At 49.0% G+C, this 22,454-nt stretch overlaps 1 protein-coding gene across 1 annotated transcript in view; it reads right to left on the bottom strand.

Annotated features, from left to right (window-relative positions):
• PPP1R36 (protein phosphatase 1 regulatory subunit 36) overlaps positions 1–22,454 on the bottom strand; it is a 62,735-nt gene that overhangs the window by 18,427 nt on the left and 21,854 nt on the right. The window contains exon 8 of the mRNA XM_088471328.1: positions 13,166–13,350. Within this exon, the coding sequence (XP_088327454.1) occupies positions 13,166–13,350 (185 nt within the window). The remainder of the gene's footprint in view (positions 1–13,165; positions 13,351–22,454) is intronic.

Raw genomic sequence — 22,454 nt, 5'->3', positions numbered from 1 at the left:
TCTGCACCAGAAACAGCGTAGAGTAATACCCCATCCCACGTTGAGACTGTGGCAGGGGTATAATGACCCCCGCCGTCAGCAAGGCCTCTATGGCTTCCTGAACCTGCAAGGCCTTGGTTTTGTCCTGAGAAGGACTTGTGCAAAAAAACTGGCCAGGCGGCCTGTGCCGAAAGGACAGGGCGTACCCCTGGGAGACCACTTCTCGCACCCAGGCATCTGTGGTGGTATTGTGCCAGCACTGGGCGAATTGAAGAAGTCGGCCTCCCACTCTGGGGTCCCCCAGAGGGAGGCCCGTCCCATCACACAGAAGGCTTATCTTCTTGCTTGGAAGAAGGGCGCCTAGCACTCCAGGCTTGCTTCTTTGGCTTTGAGGCGGTCTTGGGTGCGGACTGCCTCGGGAAGGACTGACCCTTTGCCTTGCCCTGAACCCGAAAGGAACGAAAGGCCGAGCTCCGGACCTTAGCAGGTGTAGTAGCTGAAGGGAGGAAGGCTGACTTGGATTTTTCCAGGGTATCTACTATTTTGTCCAGGTCCGGACCAAACAGTAATTCTCCATTAAAAGGTAAGGCCTCCAAGCCTTTCTTTGAATCCGCGTCTGCTCTCCAAGACCGCAACCACAAGGATCTACGAGCAGACACTGCTGCCACCGAAACCCTAGAGGTCAACAGGCTAGCATCCAACGATGCTTCTCCAATGTAGGAGGCGGCATCTCTCATCTGTCCTAACAACGCCCTCTGTACGTCCGGAGCTTCATCCGTAAACGTGTCATCCAAGGCGTTGGCCCACCCCTCAATGGCCTTGGCCACCCAGGAGATGGCCATGGACGGCCGGGCTACAGCCCCTGAGAGAGAGTAAATAGACTTTAGACAAGTCTCCACCTTCCTGTCCGTAGGATCCTTCAGCGAGGATATAGACGGCAATGGCAAAGTAGCACTCCTGATGAGGCGTGTTACATGGGAATCGACTGCAGGCGGAGTTTCCCATTTCTTACAATGCGCTTCCGGGAATGGATAATTGGACGCCAAGCGTTTCTGTGGCAGGAAACGCTTACTGGGTGTCTGCCAGGCCACCGCCATGTGATCAGTCAACTGATCAGACAAGGGGAACGCTGCAGAAGTAACCTTAGCTTTTTTAAAACTAGGATACCTCGACTTGGGAGCAGGTGCCTCATCCTCAATCAAAAGAATGGCCCGCACCGCCTTAACCAGAGCCCGCACATTGATGGAAGACTTAGTGTCTATCTCCTGGACTGAGGCATCTGAGGCTGAGTCATCCTGCACCTCACCATCATCCGAGGACCCCTCAGAATCTGAAAGATGCGCAGCCTGCGCCATGACTGAGCGTTTAGACGCCCTGGAGGGCACGTCACTGCGCAACATCGACTGAAAAGCCGAAGATGCTGCCGCCAAATCTTGGACAGTGTGGGAAAGCGCATCCACCCAGGGTGGAGGAGCTGCCACAGGAGCCTGAAACGGCACCACAGCCTGCTGTGCCACAGGGGTGGACTGAATATACATTGGCAACCCCGCATAGGGACCAACAGGCTGAGACCCCGGGGGAGTCTGCAATAATTGTGGGACACCCGGGGAATGGGGGATGGCAGGCAGGGGCAACGCCCTAGTAGGGGCGGCAGTCGGGACCGACAGACGGTCCGCGATGGACACCAGCACCTGGGAAAACATCGCCCATGGTGGCTCCTGCGACATGGGAGGTTTAGACATACCAGGGAGCGCCTGGCACCGTCCGCACAGGCCGTCCTGTGACAAATCCTCCCTATCCACTCCTGCAGAACAGCGCCTGCAGGAGAACAATACCGGAGCCCCGGAGTGCTCAATCTCCTCCTCAGACATGACTTAGGAAGAAAACGTGCGCACTCACCAGTGTGCTGAACAACAGCCCACAATATGGTACTGTGTAGCACACAACTGTATGTGACGGACCTCACAAATACGTGATTTATATAGGTGAGGTCTGTAGAAACACCCTTCCCCCGCACACCTGTAGGGCTTGTAGGAGAAGGAAAGGGATAGGTATAGGCTGACAGTAAGTAGAAAAAAGACACAGACAGGCAGCACTAGCAAAAGTCACATACCATGCAGGAAGATATACTCACTGCACCTTTCCACTACAATCAACCTCCCAGATTCAGTGTCTGGGAGGGCTATAGTGCTGTGTACACTGTCCTTTTGCAGGGGAGAGGTACACAGGGGGACCAGTCCGCGTGCTCCCTGAGAGTATCTGCGCTGCCACTTAAAGAAAATGGCTGCTGGAGACCTCAGAGGAGGAGTGGCCGAGTATCTGCAGCTCAGCGACGCCAGACTACGAGCTGAAAGGCGCGCTGAGCTGAGGGGAGGAGCCGCTAGACAGGGAAGGCTTCCTCCCCTGGCTAGCATATTAACCCCCGGGTTGCCGGCATCCCGCTTGCCGCATAATTTACCCTGCTGGTCTAGTGGTCTGGCGGGGTATGCCTCCGCTGGAGGGGGGTCCCGCCGCCACCGCTAGCGCCCCCGGTCTGTCCCCTAGACCGGGGGCATGGGACTGCATTAACAAGGAACCCGCGCACCGCCGCTAATCAGCGGTGCGCGGCTTACCTTAATCTCCCCGGCGTCTTCCGGCAGCAGTCCCGGGGGAAGCCAGAGTCCGGCAAGTACAGACTCTGGCTTCCCCCGCCGCGATCCCCAGTTCAGTGCTGGCGTCGCGGCGCCAGCAGGGAGAAGGAGCGGCAGCGTGGGCGTCTGTACAGACAGCCCATCGCTGCCGCTCTGGAGAAAAAAACAATAGTAAAAAAAAAATTTAACTAAGTTAAAATAAAAAAGCTTTAGGGGGCTGCTCCTGCAGCCCCCCCCCGCAGGGTGACCCGACTCCGGCCGGGCACCATCTTAAACTGAGGTGCCTGTGGCTCGGGGGCGGGGTATAGGGGAGGTTGGACCCAAGTGCATCCTGGGAGCAGCTGAAAGCTTTAACTCCGTGGTGCCCGAGGATCCAGCTATACCCCAAGGTCACCCTGTGGACCCCTATGGACCCTGAAGTAGAAAACAGAACTAGGATGACCACAGCAGACCGCTACATTGCTGGAAGCACTGATCTACACATTGATTTAGCTCAGATATCTCACCGTCACCTTTTCAATCCTCCCGGCACAAGCTCGCAATCGACAGGTCCACGCCATCGGCCCTGTCTCCGCCTTGTATCTCCACCGGCCGGTTAACCTCCCTACAGTGAGCGGAATGGACCCACGTATCTTCCCCGGACACCCTTTGAGGATGCGGTATCGTCAACAACGTCAGATACGGACTTTCCACCGATCAGTCAAACAACCTGAGCTAAAAAAAATTCGGATCATAACAAATTCCCCAGGTTCGACATCATAACAGTTTGCATCAGACATGTTGGAAAATAACACTTTCAATTTCGGTTATTCTCATTCATCTTCGTGAGACCCTGCACAGTAACCTCATTTTCATATTTTCACATGAGGCTGCCTGTTTGAACAGTATCTCAAAGGGGGGCAAATAAAGAAAAAGACAGTCTGGGATAATCTTAGTGTTGTTACCCATCACCTTACACATGTTCTTGGAAACGTCACCTGTAAAATAAGTCCCCCTATCATTTTTTTAATAATTCTAGGGATATAGGGCCTGATTCAGACCCACTCGCGAGCGGCTGTCCGCTCGCAAGTGGGTCGATGGTCTGCACTGAGCATGCGCACGACGGAGGGAGCTCCGACGTGCGCATGCGCCAGACACGACGAGCGAAGGACTTTCCTTCGCTCGTTGTGTCCGATCAAAGGGGGCGTGCTGTCAATGTTGATTGACAGCACGCCCCCTTTGGTGGGCGTGCCTCCCTGACGGGGGCGTTCCCACGGGAACGCCTCCCGTCAGAAGCCGGCCCACTGACATCACTAGTGATGTCAGTGGGAGTGATTTTGGCTCTGATAGAGCCAAAATCACTCCGGAGCTTGCGGTTGAAAACCTCAACCGCAGGCTCCGGCTCGCAATTTCGATGGTCGCGATGGTCACGACCATCGCGGCCATCAAAATGCACGCTCGTATAGCCTGTGGGTGGTGACCCACAGCTATACGAGCGTCCAGGAGGACGCTCCATGAAAATGGAGCCCGGCCCTCATTCAGAGCGTGCGCTCTGCTCAGAGCGTACGGCTCTGAATGAGGGCCATAGTATCTGCATACAGGTTCCTGCAATTAAATCTTGTTATTAATAGCTACTGTTCAAAATAATGCCTGGGCCACTGGGTTGGATAGTATTCCGAGTATTCGACATTAGCCTGTCGTTTATCCTTAGCAATCTTGTGTCCTCTGAGTGGGAGACAAAGCACAACAGTTTAATATCATTTAAACATGACCTAAATACAACAATAAATCGTCCACATCTTACACTAGAACAGATCAATCGGCAGGTTGAAAAGATTGTAAACAGTCATATAAGGCCTAGGAGAAGATACTAGGGTTGCCTATGAACCCATGGGAAACTCGTGTTCATGTGTGGTGTTCTTCACTTTGCAGTACTTACTTATGTGTCCCACTTGGTGACAGTTAAAACATCTTTTTGAACGGGGTGGATGAAAGGATTTTTCTGGGAGTTGAGCAAGAGGAAAAGATGGTGGGTATGGGTAAGGATATGGAGGAAAAGGGTATGGTGGGAGGTATGAAGTTTGTGGGTAGCATGAGACCTGTGGTTGTGTATGATATGTGGGGTAAGGATGTGTTTGCTGTGGTGTGGGATTGGTGAGGACGTGTAACTGTTCAGGTGCAGGTGTGTGTGGGTACAGGTGTGTCGGTTGGCTGTGATGTTATTGTCATTCCTTCCAGAGCTTGGATACTGACAGCCATTAGTTTTTCACTCTGGGTCTCTCTCTTCTTTGTGATATTTTTATCATGTTCTATGGCAGATTCTATGAGTGTATCTATTGTGACTCCCCTCCAGCCAGGTTGTGAGGTCTGAACCCGAGTCTTTAAGTCGTCTTTCAGACCGTCCATGAGTACCGTGACTATAATTCCCCTGTGGTGAGTGCTATCTTTAATATCTTCTATCCCAGTGTACTGGGTGATAGCCTGCAGAGCCCGTTCGCAATAATCTTCTGCAGATTCACTCTCCTTTTGCTTAATGTTACCTTGGTTTACTTGGTCTGTTAAGGGAACGTCCCCATCCAATACACAATCCGTGATAAATTTTGTCACGTCGGTATTGTGTGGTACACAGGCCCTTAACACCACACGCCAATATTTATTAGTTGGCTCATGTGAACTACCCAAATTTCTCAAAAATCTTTGACATTTGGCTAGTTCCTTTTTTGGATCAGGGAAATAATTTATGATGGAATTTAGGCCCTGATTCAGAGCCGGATGCTCTGACCAGAGCGCTCGCTCTGAATCAGGGCCCACCTCCATTAAAATGGAGCGTCCTCCAGGACGCTTGTATAGCTGTGGGTCACCACCCACAGCATATACGAGCATCCAACAAGATGGTCGTGATGGTCTTGACCATCGCGACCATCGGACTTGCGAGTGAAACCCTGTGGTCGGGTTTCTCAACCGCAAGGCCAGGAGTGATTTTGGCTCTATCAGAGCCAAAATCACTCCCACTGACATCACTAGTGATGTCAGTGGGGCCGGCTTCAGACGGTAGGCGTTCCCATAGGAACGCCTCCGTCTGGCAGGCACGCCCCCGGAACGCCCACCAAAGGGGGCGTGCTGTCAATCAACATTTGGTGCAAGACCCGGAGCGATGGAAAGTCCTTCGCTCGCCGGGTCTCGCGCATGCGCATGACGGAGCTCCCTCCGTCGTGCGCATGCGCAGTGGGGACCATCGATCCACTTGCGAGCGTACTGCCACTCGCGAGTGGGTCTGAATGACCCCCTTAGTTCTGCTCTTGTCCAAGGACAATGCATTACTACTTCTCTCGTGGGCACTACACCGTTCGCATCTGCATATCCATTCAGAACGGTTATTGTCAGAATGGGATGCAGACCGGCAGCGCTGCTACCTTTGACCTTGTTACCTGGCTGGGGGGTTAATCTGTTGCTGCTACGTATGGTATTAACAACTTCCTCTACGGGTGCAGAGGGTGTTAGCACTTCCCTTGCTGTTACCGATGAAGATGGTGGCACCACTCGTGATTGTGTTGATGCAGCATCTATCATTTGCACAGCATGGGAAATGGCAGACATTACAATAGGCTCATCATCCACATCATAAACATTTTCCTTATGGTTGCTTAAGAGAGGGTACAAATTGCTTGTTACATTTTTATGGGTATTTTGGATAACTGTACTTGCACCTCCATCCACATAAGGTGGGGGAAGTGAGCGTGAACTGCTGACAATACTCTCCACAATGCTACCTTGCCGCACGTGCGCGCCATTTTGCGGCTCGCCCGTATTGCAATTTAGCGTCGCGGATGTATTCTCTGGCAATGCGCTCGCAACGCTACTTTGCGTCGCTTGCGCATTTTTAAGCCACGCATCCCCTTCATGCTGCCACAAATTTAAACATTCATAATATTTAACCTTTTTTTCTCGGGAGCGCATCAGACTGATGTGATCCTGGACATTATCTAATAAATTTTTATCAAAACTACCAATTCTGGGAAACGGTCTAACACTCTTCATCGTCATTTTAAACCATACATCACAATACCTTATCGCATAAGTACCGTACTTAGTATGCATAATACGACGGGCCGATCCGATCGGCGCTTCCATTAGCAGCACATCATTGTCTAACATCTCTATTGTTTGCATGACCCCCATTCTGAGACAACTCCTATGCTTTTCAATAAAGATTTAAACTGGTGAAAGACAATCAAGATACCTTCACTTACCTGTGGACGATATTAACAGGATGCGCCCACACACCTGGATAAGATTTGAAAAAGGCAACTTCCACACCTGGATAAGATTTAAATAGGCAACTTCCACACCTGGATAAGATTTAAATAGGCAACTTCCACACCTTCTCTGCAACAAAGACAACATGTACACCTGCTACTGTGTATAGAACGGTAAGCTGCTTACCGAGCGACTAGCACTTACCCTTAAAGGTCATACGGTACCTCTAACTGTAGGGAACAAGTTACCCCTACCAACAAACATTCACTGTTACACACTTTTTTCCTGCGCAGAAAAATACACGTTAACCCAGATATTGATAACAATTGAAAAATGTAAACCTCAACAGCTTTGTTTAAACACCGTGGCAGCACAACCGGAAGTACGTATACGCTATGGTGCGACCAGTCGCATACACAATAATGCGACTACCACACAACCGTATGACAACTTTTTAGCTGCATACGCAAAAATGCGTCTTTACTGTGTGCAAAACTGTGACTCAGCCGCGTACTCAATACTGCGGCGCCCCTTTAAACGTTAGGTTCTATCAACGAAGGAAAACAAACTTTTTCCTCTCTTGTCCCTGGATTCTAATCAGCTTCCTTGGCTCACACGGAAACGGATAGCGATCTTTCAGCACAAAGCGGTTGCAGGTAAACCCTGCATGTGGCCACTCCACCCTTTGCTGAAATATCGATAACCGTATGTACCGTGTGAGCAGGTAAGTGACTTCACTACGAGCCCCCAACTAAGGAATCTATATTAGAACCTCTATACATTCCTTCCTATACCTTCTAATATCCTGCCTATACCTTCTAAGGATGACGCTAATTTGCGTACGCAGTCATACAGTAAATAAAGACTTCAGACCTGGAAGTATTATTCAAGTAAAAGTACAGTCAGTTACATGCTATTGATCCAGACACAATTCGGTGCAAAGAAATTATACAGACCCAAGTACAGTATACATACGCAGCGCTTCCGGACCAGATGTTAGGCATCAGCAAGAAACCCCTTCGTCAATCAGCATTCAGCAAGAAGACTAAGACCCAGTGTTGGAGCACACATTTATACCCCCCAGAAATAGACAACACAATAGAGGTTTGTTGCTGATGCCATTGGTTCCCAAGGGGGATACATCTGTTACAGAGCATTTAACAGGCTGATTCAAATAGACACAACCCAGCCTCCAACAACTGAGGGTGTCTGGTTTCCCGCCTCATGCAACATCCAAACAGTTGTTCATATTATATACATTTTGTTGAAGTCTCTGCGGTCCATAAATTTAGAATGCATGATGCAATCTCCACACCGATAATACCGGAATTCTGTTGAAAGAGTACGCATCAGTACAAAACCAAACACGGCTTGTATAAAACCTTAGTTACCAAATAATCTTTATTTCACAGCATTTATACTAAATGAACGAACTTAAATCTTATCCCTTAAAGCTTATGGAACCTTGTATGTGGATATGTACTGTGTGAGTATGCGGGGTTTGATATAAAGACGCTAGTTAACTTGGAGCAGATGCGTGCGCATAAAGCTAATGAACAGCGTTTTCATATAGGATCTTATGCATTCGCTAATATGCGATTAGTTACCAGCGCAATTGTGCGTATTAATGTGTGTATGAGAAATGGTGCACTTAGATCTCACTTAAACTAAGTGAACACCTAGCAGTGTGGAATGCAGATCCTTATAGATCCACACAACCCCCTCTCTCAGCAGCCCCCACCCTTCCCAGGCTCAAAAGTAAAGTCCTTTGTTCTCCCAGACTCTTGTGTAAATGCAAATTAGCAGCTACAAGACCCAAAACCTAAGATAACACTCTTGGCTTTGAAGGTGTTTTATTTCAGGAAGCCTGCTAATGTAAGGTGTGTATTCGAGCAGGGCCACCTGGAGTGAGAGCAGACGTTATATCCAGGAAGCTTGTCTACACAGGCTAGTTGTCACGTGGCCATTTGCTCTGTTTAGCTAATGCAATATCCTTTAGGGGAATTATAATAATATACACTTTATCCAGAGCACCCAAACTACGTAAAGTCATGAAATGGGCTTTTGGTGAATCGCCGTAACTTAATGCGATGGTCACAGATGCAATCGCATGATGCTACTAGTAATATCGCCACATGTACTAAAGAGTGAGTTTATCTAAAATGGCGCTTAGGCGGTCATTCGCGAAATGGTGTCGCTGCGATTCAATTTTAAACTGATCTTGTCTCAGCCAATAATCCAGCTTCGACAGGTGTTTTAACCTAAATGTTATATATGAAAATAATTGTGGGTCGGTAGATTGATTTTAACCTCAATAAGCTGTTCATGTGACTTGCTTTAGAACTGTTAGTTATCAACTGTAGCTGTCAATATGCCTGCTGACTGTGTAGTGTATACTTATTTTAACCTAAAGGATAGAAAGATAGCTAGATTGCAATGTTGAACTGCAGGTAGGATGTGATTTATAACCTTAATCGGCTGATCATGTGACTTGCTATAGAACTGTTAGTTGTCAACTATAATTGTTAATATGTCTACTGACTGTGTAGTGTATGCTTATTTTAATATAAATAATAGATAGATAAAATGGCAAAATGCATGGATAATGTGATTGTTTACCTTAGTATGCTGACCATGTGACTTGCTTACATCCTAAACAGCCATTTGTGATGTCACTCAGCTTTGGTAGAAAGGTCACCATTTTGTAGAGAAATGTCAGTTACTAACTCTACTATGACATCTAACAATGCAAGGTACGCTTGTTTTAACCAAAATGTTATATATTAACATTATGATAAATCTATATATAAACAATGTAAATAGATAGATAGATAAATAGATAGATAGATAGATAGATAGATAGATAGATAGATTCGATATATTGATTCTATTGTGCTGCTTAAAATCAAATGTGTAGTTTTAGTCTAATTTTAGTACAACATCCTATAATCAGTGGTATTAAATATAAAATGCCACCCAGGATATGTAGAACACCATGAACTTATTAGTGATGATAATACAACTAATTTGTGAAACTAAAAAACTATCCACATACATGACAATATCAGGCTACCTGTTCAATATCACAATGAGTGTGACCCAAAGCAAACATGATAATTATAATACAACTAATTTATTGGACCTGTCCCATCCTTCCCTCCACTCTGACCTCATCCACTTTGTTCTGTTCCACGCTCCCCCCGTCACTCTGGGCCTGATTCAGACCCGGTCGCAAGCGCTGAGCATTCGCAACCGGGTCGATGGTGGCCCAGAGCGCATGTGCACGACGGAGCCAGCTCCATCATGCGCATGCGCGAGACCCGGATAGCGACGGGCAATCCGTCGCCCTGGGTCTCGCACCAAAGGGGACGTGCTGTCGATGTTGGGTGACAGCACGCCCCCTTTGGTGGGCGGGTCAGCTGCCCAGACGGAGGCATTCCCATGGGAACGCCTACCGTTTGGGGGCGGCCCCAGTGACATCACAAGTGATGTCAGTGGGAGAGCTTTCGGCTCTGTTTGAGCCGAAAGCTCTCTGGGGCTTGTGGTCACCGAGACCCTACCACAAGGGTCTCTTCGCAAGCCCGATGGTCACGATGGTCTTGACCATCGCGACCATCATCCTGGCCGCTCGCATTAGCTGTGGGTGGCAACCCACAGCAATGCGAGCGGCCAGGAGGCCGCTCCATAAAAAAAAAATAAGACGCCCTGATTCAGAGCGAGCGCTCTTTCAGAGCGTCCGGCTCTGAATCAGGGCCTCTGTTCCGCCTCAGCCTTTCCCCCACAATCACTCCGTCCCGCTAGAATGCTGCCCCCCCTCTCCTTGCTCCATCCCGCCCTCTTCCATTCTTACCAACCAATCAGCTCCTGTCACTTTACAGATTGTCTTTGAAATATGACAGTCAGGAGTTGATTGGTTGGTACTCAGTGGTGTTACTATGGGGGTGCTGGCCGCATCAGGTGTCACTCTCGGAGATGCCGGCTCCTCCTCAGTGACAGGAGCCGACAGTGCAAGAACTAGTCTTCGGGGGCAGCCCAGCATCACTGGGGATGCTGAGCACATCCCCAGAGGGATTTCCCATGATGCCACACCCCTTTTTGGACGCAAGGCGGATACGGAGTGCACAGCGAGTGTCACTAGACCCAGTGACGCCTCTGTTGGTACTTTATCTCTTTCCACTTTCTCTCACTCCAAGGCTTAGTGAATACACCCCCTTGTTCCCTGTGGCCGGTCCTCCTTTCCGAAGTCTGACCCATTTACCTCGTACGCAGTGGGAATCTTTGGGTTGTGCACCCAGGCTTCTATTGCCCGCACCGAGGAGGCGGGACAGACATTCTACAATTATTATATAAATTGTAACCAAAGGAAAGAAAAATAGGATGTTCATAAAAATACCCGAAAAGAATAAAAGTAGTTTTAGTTAACATGACACCATTGTCTAGAGCTCACACGGGCAAAGGTACTCGGGAATGTGGCAAATCCGGGAAGCGTGGCCATGCTACCTCCAAAAAAAAATTAAAATCTCTATGTGTGGCACAACACACTGCAAAGGGGGACAATGTCCCCCTCAGCAGCTGCCGTGTACCCCCGCTGGGGCCTCTGATTGGCTACTCTCTTGGCAGCTGCCAAATTGTCTGTGCACATGAACTAGGCAGGCCCGGGTGGAGCACAGAAGCGGCGCGATGTGAGATCAGTGCTGTCGCTGCTGCCCAGTACCCACCTGCTGCACACAGGGACCCGAGCGCTATGCTACAGACACTCCACCCTGTCTGCATCTAGGGGCCACACACACTGTACCCCTGCAGCCAGAGCTGCAATGTGAGAAGAGGGGTCCTCTGCTTTTTAGTTTTCCCAGACACTATGACAGTGACATCAGCAGGCACTTCTCCTCTTTTCCCCCCTTTAGGTAAGCTGTTTTGTATTCGCTACAGCAGGGGTGACCATGTTCAAACTTCATGTTTTACAGAACACCTGTGGATCTGTAGAATGTGTCTGTAGAAATGACGGCACCGCATCTTTTAAAATGTGACAGTTAGCAATGACCACACCTGTGCACCAGCTAGGAGGTCTGGAAAATGTGACCGTTAGTAATGACCACACCTGTGCACCAGCTAGGAGGTCTGGAAAATGTGCCCGTTAGTAATGACCACACCTGTGCACCAGCTAGGAGGTCTGGAAAATGTGACCGTTAGTAATGACCACACCTGTGCACCAGCTAGGAGGTCTGGAAAATTTGACCGTTAGTAATGACCACACCTGTGCACCAGCTAGGAGGTCTGGAAAATGTGACCTAGTAATGACCACACCTGTGCACCAGCTAGGAGGTCTGGAAAATGTGACCGTTAGTAATGACCACACCTGTGCACCAGCTAGGAGGTCTGGAAAATGTGACAGTTAGTAATGACCACACCTGTGCACCAGCTAGGAGGTCTGGAAAATGTGACCGTTAGTAATGACCACACCTGTGCACCAGCTAGGAGGTCTGGAAAATGTCACCGTTAGTAATGACCACACCTGTGCACCAGCTAGGAGGTCTGGAAAATGTGACAGTTAGTAATGACCACACCTGTGCACCAGCTAGGAGGTCTGGAAAATGTGACAGTTAGTAATGACCACACCTGTGCACCAGCTAGGAGGTCTGGAAAATGTGACAGTTAGTAATGACCACACCTGTGCACCAGCTAGGAGGTCTGGAAAATGTGACAGTTAGTAATGACCACATCTGTGCACCAGCTAGGAGGTCTGGAAAATGTGGCAGTTAGTAATGACCACACCTGTGCACCAGCTAGGAGGTCTGGAAAATGTGACAGTTAGTAATGACCACACCTGTGCACCAGCTAGGAGGTCTGGAAAATGTGACAGTTAGTAATGACCACACCTGTGCACCAGCTAGGAGGTCTGGAAAATGTGACAGTTAGTAATGACCACACCTGTGCACCAGCTAGGAGGTCTGGAAAATGTGACAGTTAGTAATGACCACACCTGTGCACCAGCTAGGAGGTCTGGAAAATGTGACAGTTAGTAATGACCACACCTGTGCGCCAGCTAGGAGGTCTGGAAAATGTGAACTGTTAAGGGATCTCGAGGACAAGGTTGGCCATTCCTGCACTACAGCATTTCCGTGTAATCACATGGCTATTATTAGTTCCCCTCAGCAGCAGTGCTGCAATTGGGGACAATGTACTCCTCAGCAGCTGACCCGAGCCCCTCCAGCAAGCTCGGGACCAGGTTATTAGTACACGCTGCAAATCCCCCCCCCCCCCCCCCCTGGCTTGTGTTTGATATATAGGCTTTATCACAGGTATAGAAGAGAGCATTGTACCAGTTCTCTGCATATGTAGTTGTCTTCTTAGTCATTTTGTCTGGCTCAGATTGCACATCATTCATCTTCAGGGCAGGATTGAAAGTGTTGGAACGCATGAGCCTGCCAATCTCTGCCTGAATCACCGCCAGCTCCTTGCGCCTGAACACCACCCAGCCAACATGGATACAGAAGCTGTACAGACCCTGCATGGAACAAGCAAACAGAGTGAGAACTTCGTGTATTGTATTCCTCATCTGTAAAATGAATACCCTGTTCCCAATTTCAGTCAGTACAATGTTTTCCATGTAAGGGTAGCTCAATTCACAAATGGTAGAGGCATTTCAGTGACATATAGTAATGGATGGTACTCCGTGAAATGTCATTTATCACTATAATATGCCAGTGTAGAAGGATGGCCCAATCTGACACTACCCTTGTCTTCCTATCTTTGTGTTGAGAGATATCTTAAATAAGTGCAAATAATACATATACCTATATTAAAATATTCTGGAGCCGATGCACAGTTTAACGCAAGTAAGCTGTAATTGCTCCCATATTGCGTGCACAGATATAAATGCATACATTAACTTGTATACACAGTTGTATGCACCTATGCTGGCCTATCTATACGATTGGTTTGGTACCCATCATCACTATCAGTGCAGACCTATTCTGATATCTTGGTGCAAGAGATCCCTCAGAAAACTGGCGCTTATTTATGTGTGAGCACAACTCTGCATAATCTGCAATTCCATTGGAATGCCCGCACTATACATAGCCTACATGAGCCTACGTCGCGTCGCCAGCCAGTTACGCCCTTTCAGCTGCAAATAGACATGTCACTTACTTGTATACAGATCTGTCCACAAAGCTGACTTGCGTTCAATTCTGCAATCTGTCCATTATGTGAGGGGCATCTGTTCCTGACTTTAAATGTATCAATGGGTCATATGTATTGATTTATATCAGTTGCAAACAGTGCTGTGACAAAGGCAAGCTAAAATGAGGCACTTGCTGTAGACCCGAAACCTAAACTGGTAAAGGCCAATCTAGCATATAGATGGGCTAAAAACATTACCTCCCAACTTGTTTTCTAAAAGACCTGTTCCAAATTTTTTCAGGCATGTTGGTCTTTTCGGTAACAATCTTAGTGTGTTTCATCTTACACACATTTTTCATTCTGATGTTTGCCAAGTCCTACAGTCCTCTCTACACCAAGGGGTAGATGCAAAAGGTTGTGAGTTTCCATCGAGAGTAATCTGTCTGGAACCTGTGGCGCCAGGGCCATCTCTTCCATAGGGCTTGTTGGGCAGTTGCCCAAGGGCCCGAAGCTTGTAGGGGCCCACCAACCCGCCCCCCTGCAGCCCGACCAGTTTGTAAATTTGTGATATTTTTTATAAGCCAGCTGCTGCTGCACTGTATTCTGATTCCCCCCCCACCAGTGACGAGTACTCACCTCAGTCCCAGTTTCACTTCATCCGCCAGCTTCAGACAGAGTCTCTCGGCTTGTGTGAGAGGTCTGATGGGCATACAGGAGGGTTTAATTTTATTGACCATTTACATTTTTTTCCAGTGAATGGGTGAGTAGGGGCCCCAGTGCATTGCTTTGCCCAGGGCCCATACTGCTAAGACCTGTGTGGCGCATTTCCAGTGAGTTTGCTTAGCAAGTTGCCAGATGCAATAGGTGGTCAGTTAGAAGGTGCATACGTAAACAGACTTAGTGGTCTGGTGGTGTAGTGTTGTTGCATTACTGACTGATTTGTGTTTATGGCAAGGTGTGTCTAGTGTATTATACAGTTATAAGTTTTGTCCTTGTGTCTGTTTGTGTGTCTTGCCTTACATGTGTTTGTTTTGGCTTTATTTTGTCAGTGTTAAGTGTTGGTGGTCTTTTGTCTGGTGGAAGATGGCGTGTAAAGGGAGGACTCAGGGACAGATTAGTGAGGAGGAAGAGCTGGCAGGAGGGTGGAGATGAGGAGGAGGAGGATGTTGAGTCAGAGGTAAAGCCAGCAGAGCCTGTCCCTGGATAGATGAAATCTGGCCCTAATGTGCGGTTCGGTGTTTAGGAGAATTGTGCACTGGCGCATGCTATTGTGCCACTATACGAGAGGATACTGGGCACACTGCACATGTAGCTGAAGCTGGCAGTAATGCAGTAGGAAAGCTGAGTTGCTATTTTACTATTTTATATTGCAATATTAGGGTTAAAAGAATAAAAGGAATGGGAACGAGAGGTACTATAAAGTAGCAAGTGTTCCACAGGGACATATTGGTGCGGGAAACCAGCGTCCCAGGGGTTAATAACCGGCCAGGGGAGACAGCTTCCCTGTTTAAGCGGCCCCTCCCCTCAGCGGCTCCTCCCCTCAGCTCAGCGCACCTTTCCACTGCGGTCTGTCTTCCCTGAGTTGCTCTCCTCCTCCGGACCCGCCCCCTCTGAGGTCTTCGGAAACCATTTTCTAAGGTGCAGTCCCAGTTCTCCCAGAACAACGCATGGTCCGGTCCCCTGCACACCTCTCTAGCGTAGTTGAGTATAGTGCAGCTATGCAGCGTCTTTCCTGCATTTCCCCCTAGACTGTAAGCTCCTAGGAGCAGGGTCCTCCTCTCCACTGTCTCTAAGCCTTCTTCTCTAGCACTTCTATGACAGCCTTCACCTTCCCAGCTGTACTGTATATGGAGAATTGTGTTGCTAATTGCTACTTGTGCACTGTTTATAAGTTGGTCACTGTATTGAAATGTAATGTTCTGTGTACCCTTTCTGTATGTACGGCGCTGCGGATCTCTTGTGGCGCCCTATAAATAAAATGCAATAATAATAATAATTGTATGTGACTTGTGCTAGTGCTATCTATCTGTGTCTTTCTTCTATCTGTCAGCTTATGGCTATACCATTTCTCTCATTCTGCCCTAATACAGGTGTTGTTAGGGTAGTTCATACCTGACCTCATGTATATATAATAATTCAATATTTCTGAGGTGTGTCACACACTGTTGTGTGCTGCACTGTGCCATATATTGGCAACAGGTTCCTGCAGCTTACATAAGCATAAGACAGGACCTGTATATTGCTCCGTTAGTATTTATACATACTCGTGGTTGCTTTGTACACCGAGCTTGATTCAGAACCGCTCGCTAGATGCGTTTGCAAATCCGGCTAACCCACAGCAAGGCAGGCGATCACACAGCAAGGCATTAGCATGCCCACTATGTCTTGGCGTGCGATCACTTTGTGAATGCAGACGCCCACTAGCCTGTCTTAAGACGCCCACTAGCGCATGTCATCTCCAGGAAGTGTATCCAACCATCGGTACATCGTGTACCATCAGATGCGATCGCAGCGCTTGAGGCTGACTATACACTACCGCAAGCACTGCGAGCACTTCAGTGTAAAAACAAGCCAGGTGACGTGTATTATGATGCTGCCTGTTAATTATGCACACCTCTGAAATGGCGTTGAGACGCTCAGGCACGCCTGCATTCGTACCTCCACTCCCCCGTTATTAATGGCCAGCCCGTCACCACCCACAAACGGCTTCCCGTCACTCACTCTGCTGGGCTGTCTATGCGCAGTGAGCGAACGCTTCCCAATCTCTCGCACTGGTTCGTGAACGCACACTGCGATGCCTACGCATGCGCATAATGCAAAAATCGGCCAGCTACGAACGAACGCATCCTAGCAAGCAGGCCTGAAGGGTAATGAACACATTCCTGTACTTATGCCGCAATCTTGCAGATAATGTACTGCACTTTTCAGTGAGGAGGAGGTGGTTCAGGATGGGTTATGTATGAGGTGTTATAAACCACCATGTGCCTCGAACCCCCTGACATCAGTACAGGAGCCCCCTCGGGCGTTTTTTTTCTCAGATGCTGGCAGTCCTGGCTGTTGTTCCTCCTATGTGGGTACCACAGCAGCCCGTCCCTCACTCACAGGGACTACCACTGATTATGCCGAGCCTTCCTGTACCACAGCCGGCGATCATTCCCACAGTGGAATTACTAAAGGGTGGACCTCCACCATGGGTGGATGTTTTCTCTACCTCAGTATAGAGTCTGGCTACGACCTCTACGGCCATTCAGACCATGTTGCAGAGTCAGAAACCTGTATGACCAGCTAAACATCCTGTGTTGTCATCTCAATCCACACAGCTGTCAGAATCTGAGATGTCATCTGATGACGGAGAAGTGTTTGATGCCTCTAACCCCGACTCCCCTTGGCAAGAAGTGGAGCCTATCGTCAAGGATTAATATTCCGGCCTTGGTGCGTGTGGTCAGATCCGCATTGGTTATAGAGGATGACGAGCCAGCCCCTAAATCCAAACACCCTCTGTTTAAACAGATAAAGGTGTCTTCGGCGGTATTCCCTCTATCAGATCAGCTGGTGGATCACATGGCTGAGGTCTGGCAATCACCTGGTAAGAGGCATCAACCTCAGAAACGTTTGACCTCATGTTACCCATTTCCTGAGGCTCATTGTAAGAATTGGGAATCTCCCACTGCAGTAAATTCACACGTTACACGGTTAATTAAAAGTGCAACATTACCTTCCATTTCTTCCTTAAAGGATCCTACGGATAGGAAGGTGGAAACTTGCCTAAAGACTATATATTCTCTTTCAGGAGCGAAGGCTATAGACTAGAGAGTTGGGTTGATACACTTGAGGACTCCTTGGAAGTCCAGAGAATCAGGTGTCACTGGTCGGCCATATTAGGGATGCAGCCGCATATATCGGTGAGGCCGCTCTGGATGCTAGTCTACTGACATCTAGGGTCTCGTCCGCGGCCGTGTCTGCTCGCCGTTCCCTGTGGCTACGCTATTGGAGCATGGTTGCCGATTCTAAGAAAGGCGTGGAGGTCTTACCCTATTATGGGGAGATTTTGTTTGGTCCAGACCTGGACAAGATTGTTGACACGTTGGCCAAATCCAAGTCTGCATTTCTGTCCTCAGCATCTGCTCCTGCAAAGTCTCGGAGCTCCTCCTTTCGGAACTTTCGTACCCAAGGTAAATCCAAAGGGCAGTCCTTCCCTAGGCAGTCCACTGCCAAGAAGCCTTCCAAGCCTAAGAAACAGGCCTGGAGCACAAGACGCCCGGCCTCCAACCTTGAGGATAAACCCGCAGCCTGACAGAGTGGGCCTCCCTCTGGGGGACCCCAGAGTGGGAGGCCGACTTCTTCAGTTCGCCCAGTGCTGGTGTCAAACCACCAAGGATGCTTGGGTAAGAGAAGTGGTCTCTCAGGGGTACGCCCTCTCATTTCTCCCCACCAATTTTTCTGCACAGGCCCTCCTTCCGACAAGACCAAGGCCTGGCAGATCCAGAAAGCCATACAGTCCTTGCTGCAGGCAAGGGTAATTGTACCAGTTCCGCTATCTCAACGAGGGACTGGATATTATTCTACTCTCTTTCTGGTTCAGAAACTGAATGGGTCTCATCGGCCTATCCTCAACCTCCAATCTCTGAACAAGTTCCTCAGGGTGCCCAGGTTCAGGATGGAAACCTTACGATCCATCATACTGGCTATGGAATCTGGGGATTACATGGTATCACTGGACATTCAGGATGCATACCTACATGTTCCCATAACGCTTTCTCACCAGCTACAGTTTGCTATACTGCAATGACACTTCCAGTTCCAGGCACTGCCCTTTGGCCTATCCACGGCTCCAATGGTATTTACCAAAATTATGGCTGTCATGGCAGCACACCTGCAGAGTCAGGGTATCCGGCTTCTACCATATCTAGACAACCTCCTCTTGTTGGCGAGATCTCCAGAAGTACTTCACTACCACCTGCAACTGACAGTTGCTTGTCTACAAGTACACGGGTGGTTAATCAATTGGAAGAAATCCTCCCTAATTCCCTCACAGAGGATGACTCATTTGGGAGCCCTTCTGGATTCTCACCAGCACAGAATCTTTCTAACTCCAGAAAAAATGTCCATGCTGCAGCTGCAAGTATGCAGATGTCTCCGCAGTCGCCAGGTGTCAGTCCACTCGGCGATACAGGTTCTGGGATCCATGGTGTCCACATTCGACATGGTGGAATATGCTCAGTTACATTCCAGGCCCCTGCAGGGGCTGATTCTCTCCAGGTGGAAGGGATTACCCCACCGGATCAGGGCTCAGACGATGGTACTCTCTCCGGAAGTGGCTATTGACGTCTCATCTAACCAAGGGTCTCCCCTTTCGGACGCCATCAACATATTTGAACTTCGGGCTGTGTACTGGGCCCTCATGTTGGCAAAGCACATTCTTCATGGAAAGCCCTTGCAGGTTCAGTCCTACATTGCAATCACAAGTTACCAGTGTACGGGTCCAGAACAAGAGATGCCGAAGCAAGCCTGGTGGATGCTCTGTCTGTGAAATGGACCTTCCGGTTTGCATACCTATTTCCTCCAGTGTCCCTGCTTCCTCGAGTTCTTTGGAAATTCAAGCAAGACGGAGGCACTTTCCTGCTGGTGGCTCCAGCTTGGCCCAGACGTCATTGGTACTCAGATCTTCAGAGTCTCTCCATCGACACTCCGTTTCTGCTGCCTCAACGTCCGGATCTGTTGTCTCAGGGTCCTTGCCTTTACCTGGACCTGGATCGTCTGTCTTTGACGGCGTAGCTCTTGAGACATCCCTCCTTAGGTCCAAGGGATTCTCTAGCTCGGTCATCAACACGATGCTCAGTTCCATTCCAGGCCCCTGCAGGGGCTGATCCTCTCCAGGTGGAACGGATTACCCCGTGGATCAGATCTCAGACGATAGTACTCTCTCTGGAGGTGCGTCTTTCCCTCTCTTGGTGGCTACAGACATCTCATCTAACCAAGGGTCTCCCCTTTCGGATCCCGGACTGGATACTCCTAACAACAGATGCCAGTCTCCGGGGATGGGCCACAGTGACCGGTCCACTCTCCTTTCATGGCCGGTGGACAACAGTAGAGGCATCCCTGGCCATCAACATGTTGGAACTTTGGGCTATGTACAAGGCCCTCATGATGGCAAGGCACATTCTTCACAGAAAGCCCATGCAGGTTCAGTCCAACAACGCCACCACTGTGACTTACATCAACCATCAAGGAGGCACTCAAAGTCGGGCAACAATGTTAGAAGTGTCACGCATTCTGACGTGGGCATTCTGATGTCTTTGACGGCGTGGTTCTTGAGACGTCCCTCCTAAGGTCCAAGGGATTCTCTAGCTCGGTCATCAACACAATGCTCAGTTCCATTCCAGGCCCCTGCAGGGGCTGATCCTCTCCAGGTGGAACGGATTACCCTATGGATCAGAGCTCAGACGATAGTAATCTCTCCGGAGGTGCGTCTTTCCCTCTCTTGGTGGCTACAGACATCTCATCTAACCAAGGGTCTCCCCTTTCGGATCCCGGACTGGATACTCCTAACAACAGATGCCAGTCTCCGGGGATGGGCCACAGTGACCGGTCCACTCTCCTTTCATGGCCGGTGGACAACAGTAGAGGCATCCTGGCCATCAACATGTTGGAACTTTGTACAAGGCCCTCATGATGGCAAGGCACATTCTTCACAGAAAGCCCATGCAGGTTCAGTCCAACAACGCCACCACTGTGACTTACATCAACCATCAAGGAGGCACTCAAAGTCGGGCAACAATGTTAGAAGTGTCACGCATTCTGACGTGGGCATTCTGATGTCTTTGACGGCGTGGTTCTTGAGACGTCCCTCCTAAGGTCCAAGGGATTCTCTAGCTCGGTCATCAACACAATGCTTAGAGCGCGTAAACCTGCCTCCGCCAGGATCTGCCACAGAGTGTGGCATACATATTTCCAGTGGTGTCGTACAAGAGTTTACGACCCTCAGGTGTTTCAAATTTTCAGAATACTGGCATTCCTTCAAGCTGGATTGGACCTTGGCCTACGCCTGGCTTCACTAAAAGTGCATGTCTCTGCACTGTCAGTGTGGTTCCAACGTAGAATCGCTCCGCTTCCGGATATCCACACCATCTTCCAGGGTGTCCTCCGGATTCAACCTCTCTTTGTCCCCTTGGTGGCTCCTTGGGATTTGACGGTAGTTCTTCGGGCCCTCCAGGGTCCTACATTTGAACCACTAGATTCAGTGGAACTTAAGTGGTTAACAGCTAAGACTCTTTTTCTTCTGGCTATTGCATCTGCCAGAAGGGTGTCAGAATTTTGATCGCTCTTTTTTCGTCCTCCTTTTCTGATATTTCACCGGGAAAGGGCTATGCTTCGTACTTGCCCTGAGTTCCTTCCTAAGGTTGTTTCTAGTTTCCATATTAATCAGGAAATTATAGTACCGGCCTTTCTATCACCAGACCTCTCGGCAGGTGAGGCCTCATTGGATGTGGTCCGCGCCCTCAGGATTTATGTGGATCGTACCAGTTCTCTTCGGAAATCAGACTCCTTGTTTGTACTCTATGGATATCACAAGAAGGGATGGCCAGCCAACAAACAAACATTGGCTAGATGGCTTGGTATGACTATCTCAGAAGCTTACACGCAGGCAGGCCTGCCTGTTCAGATTTCTGTTAAGGCTCATTCTACTCGGTCTGTGGGACCCTCATGGGCAGCTCGCCGTGGCGCCTCGGCTGTTCAGCTTTGTAAGGCGGCCATGTGGTCTTCTGTCCAGACCTTTCTGAGGTTCTATGCATTTAATATCTTCACCTCTCAGGATGCTACCTTTGGGCGCCGGATTCTCCTCTCAGCGCAGGAGCGTCCCCACCCTTAAAAGGACTGCTTTGGGACATCCCCATCCTCTACTTTTGGAAATATTGACTAAAGGCACCGTTTTTTATTTATTATTATTTATTCAGCAATCATCAGAACAAATTCAATCTTCGTTATCCTATACGAGCAACAGCAGAGACCACACCTGCTACCTAATTTTGTCTAATTAATGTAGGTATAACTGAGCCTGTGTGAGAAGTAGGAAACAATACCTCTGAGGAAACTGCCAGACTACTACAGGCAGAGAAACGTGTTAGGATATCCTATTATCTCACCACCTTTGGATTATTGCCTTACAGGACTGCTCAGACTCCCACGAACTGTCTCTGTCCAGGCCGACCGGCTTTTCATTCAGCCGCTGCTTCCCCTGAGCCAATGGTGAGCCGCTTTTGTATCGGCTCCATCCGTCCTGCTCGCGGTGTGACCAGAGAGAGCGAGGACTGAATTTTACACTCCGTTATACACGAACCAGCTCAGACGGAGCATTACCTTTTCACCGCTGTCTTCCTTCTACACGGCCACCTCAGAGCGGCATTCTGGACACTGCCTGCTATACACGAGAGGACAGGACCAGGAGGAACACTGACTGATTGCAATCTAGACCGGTCCGGTCATCTT

Source organism: Taudactylus pleione, unplaced genomic scaffold (genome assembly GCF_031769625.1).
Source record: "Taudactylus pleione unplaced genomic scaffold, aTauple2 ptg000113l, whole genome shotgun sequence".
Classification (NCBI taxonomy): Eukaryota; Metazoa; Chordata; class Amphibia; order Anura; family Myobatrachidae; genus Taudactylus; species Taudactylus pleione.
The sequence above is the reverse complement of the archived record's forward strand: the minus strand, read 5'-3'. Positions and strand labels throughout refer to the sequence as shown.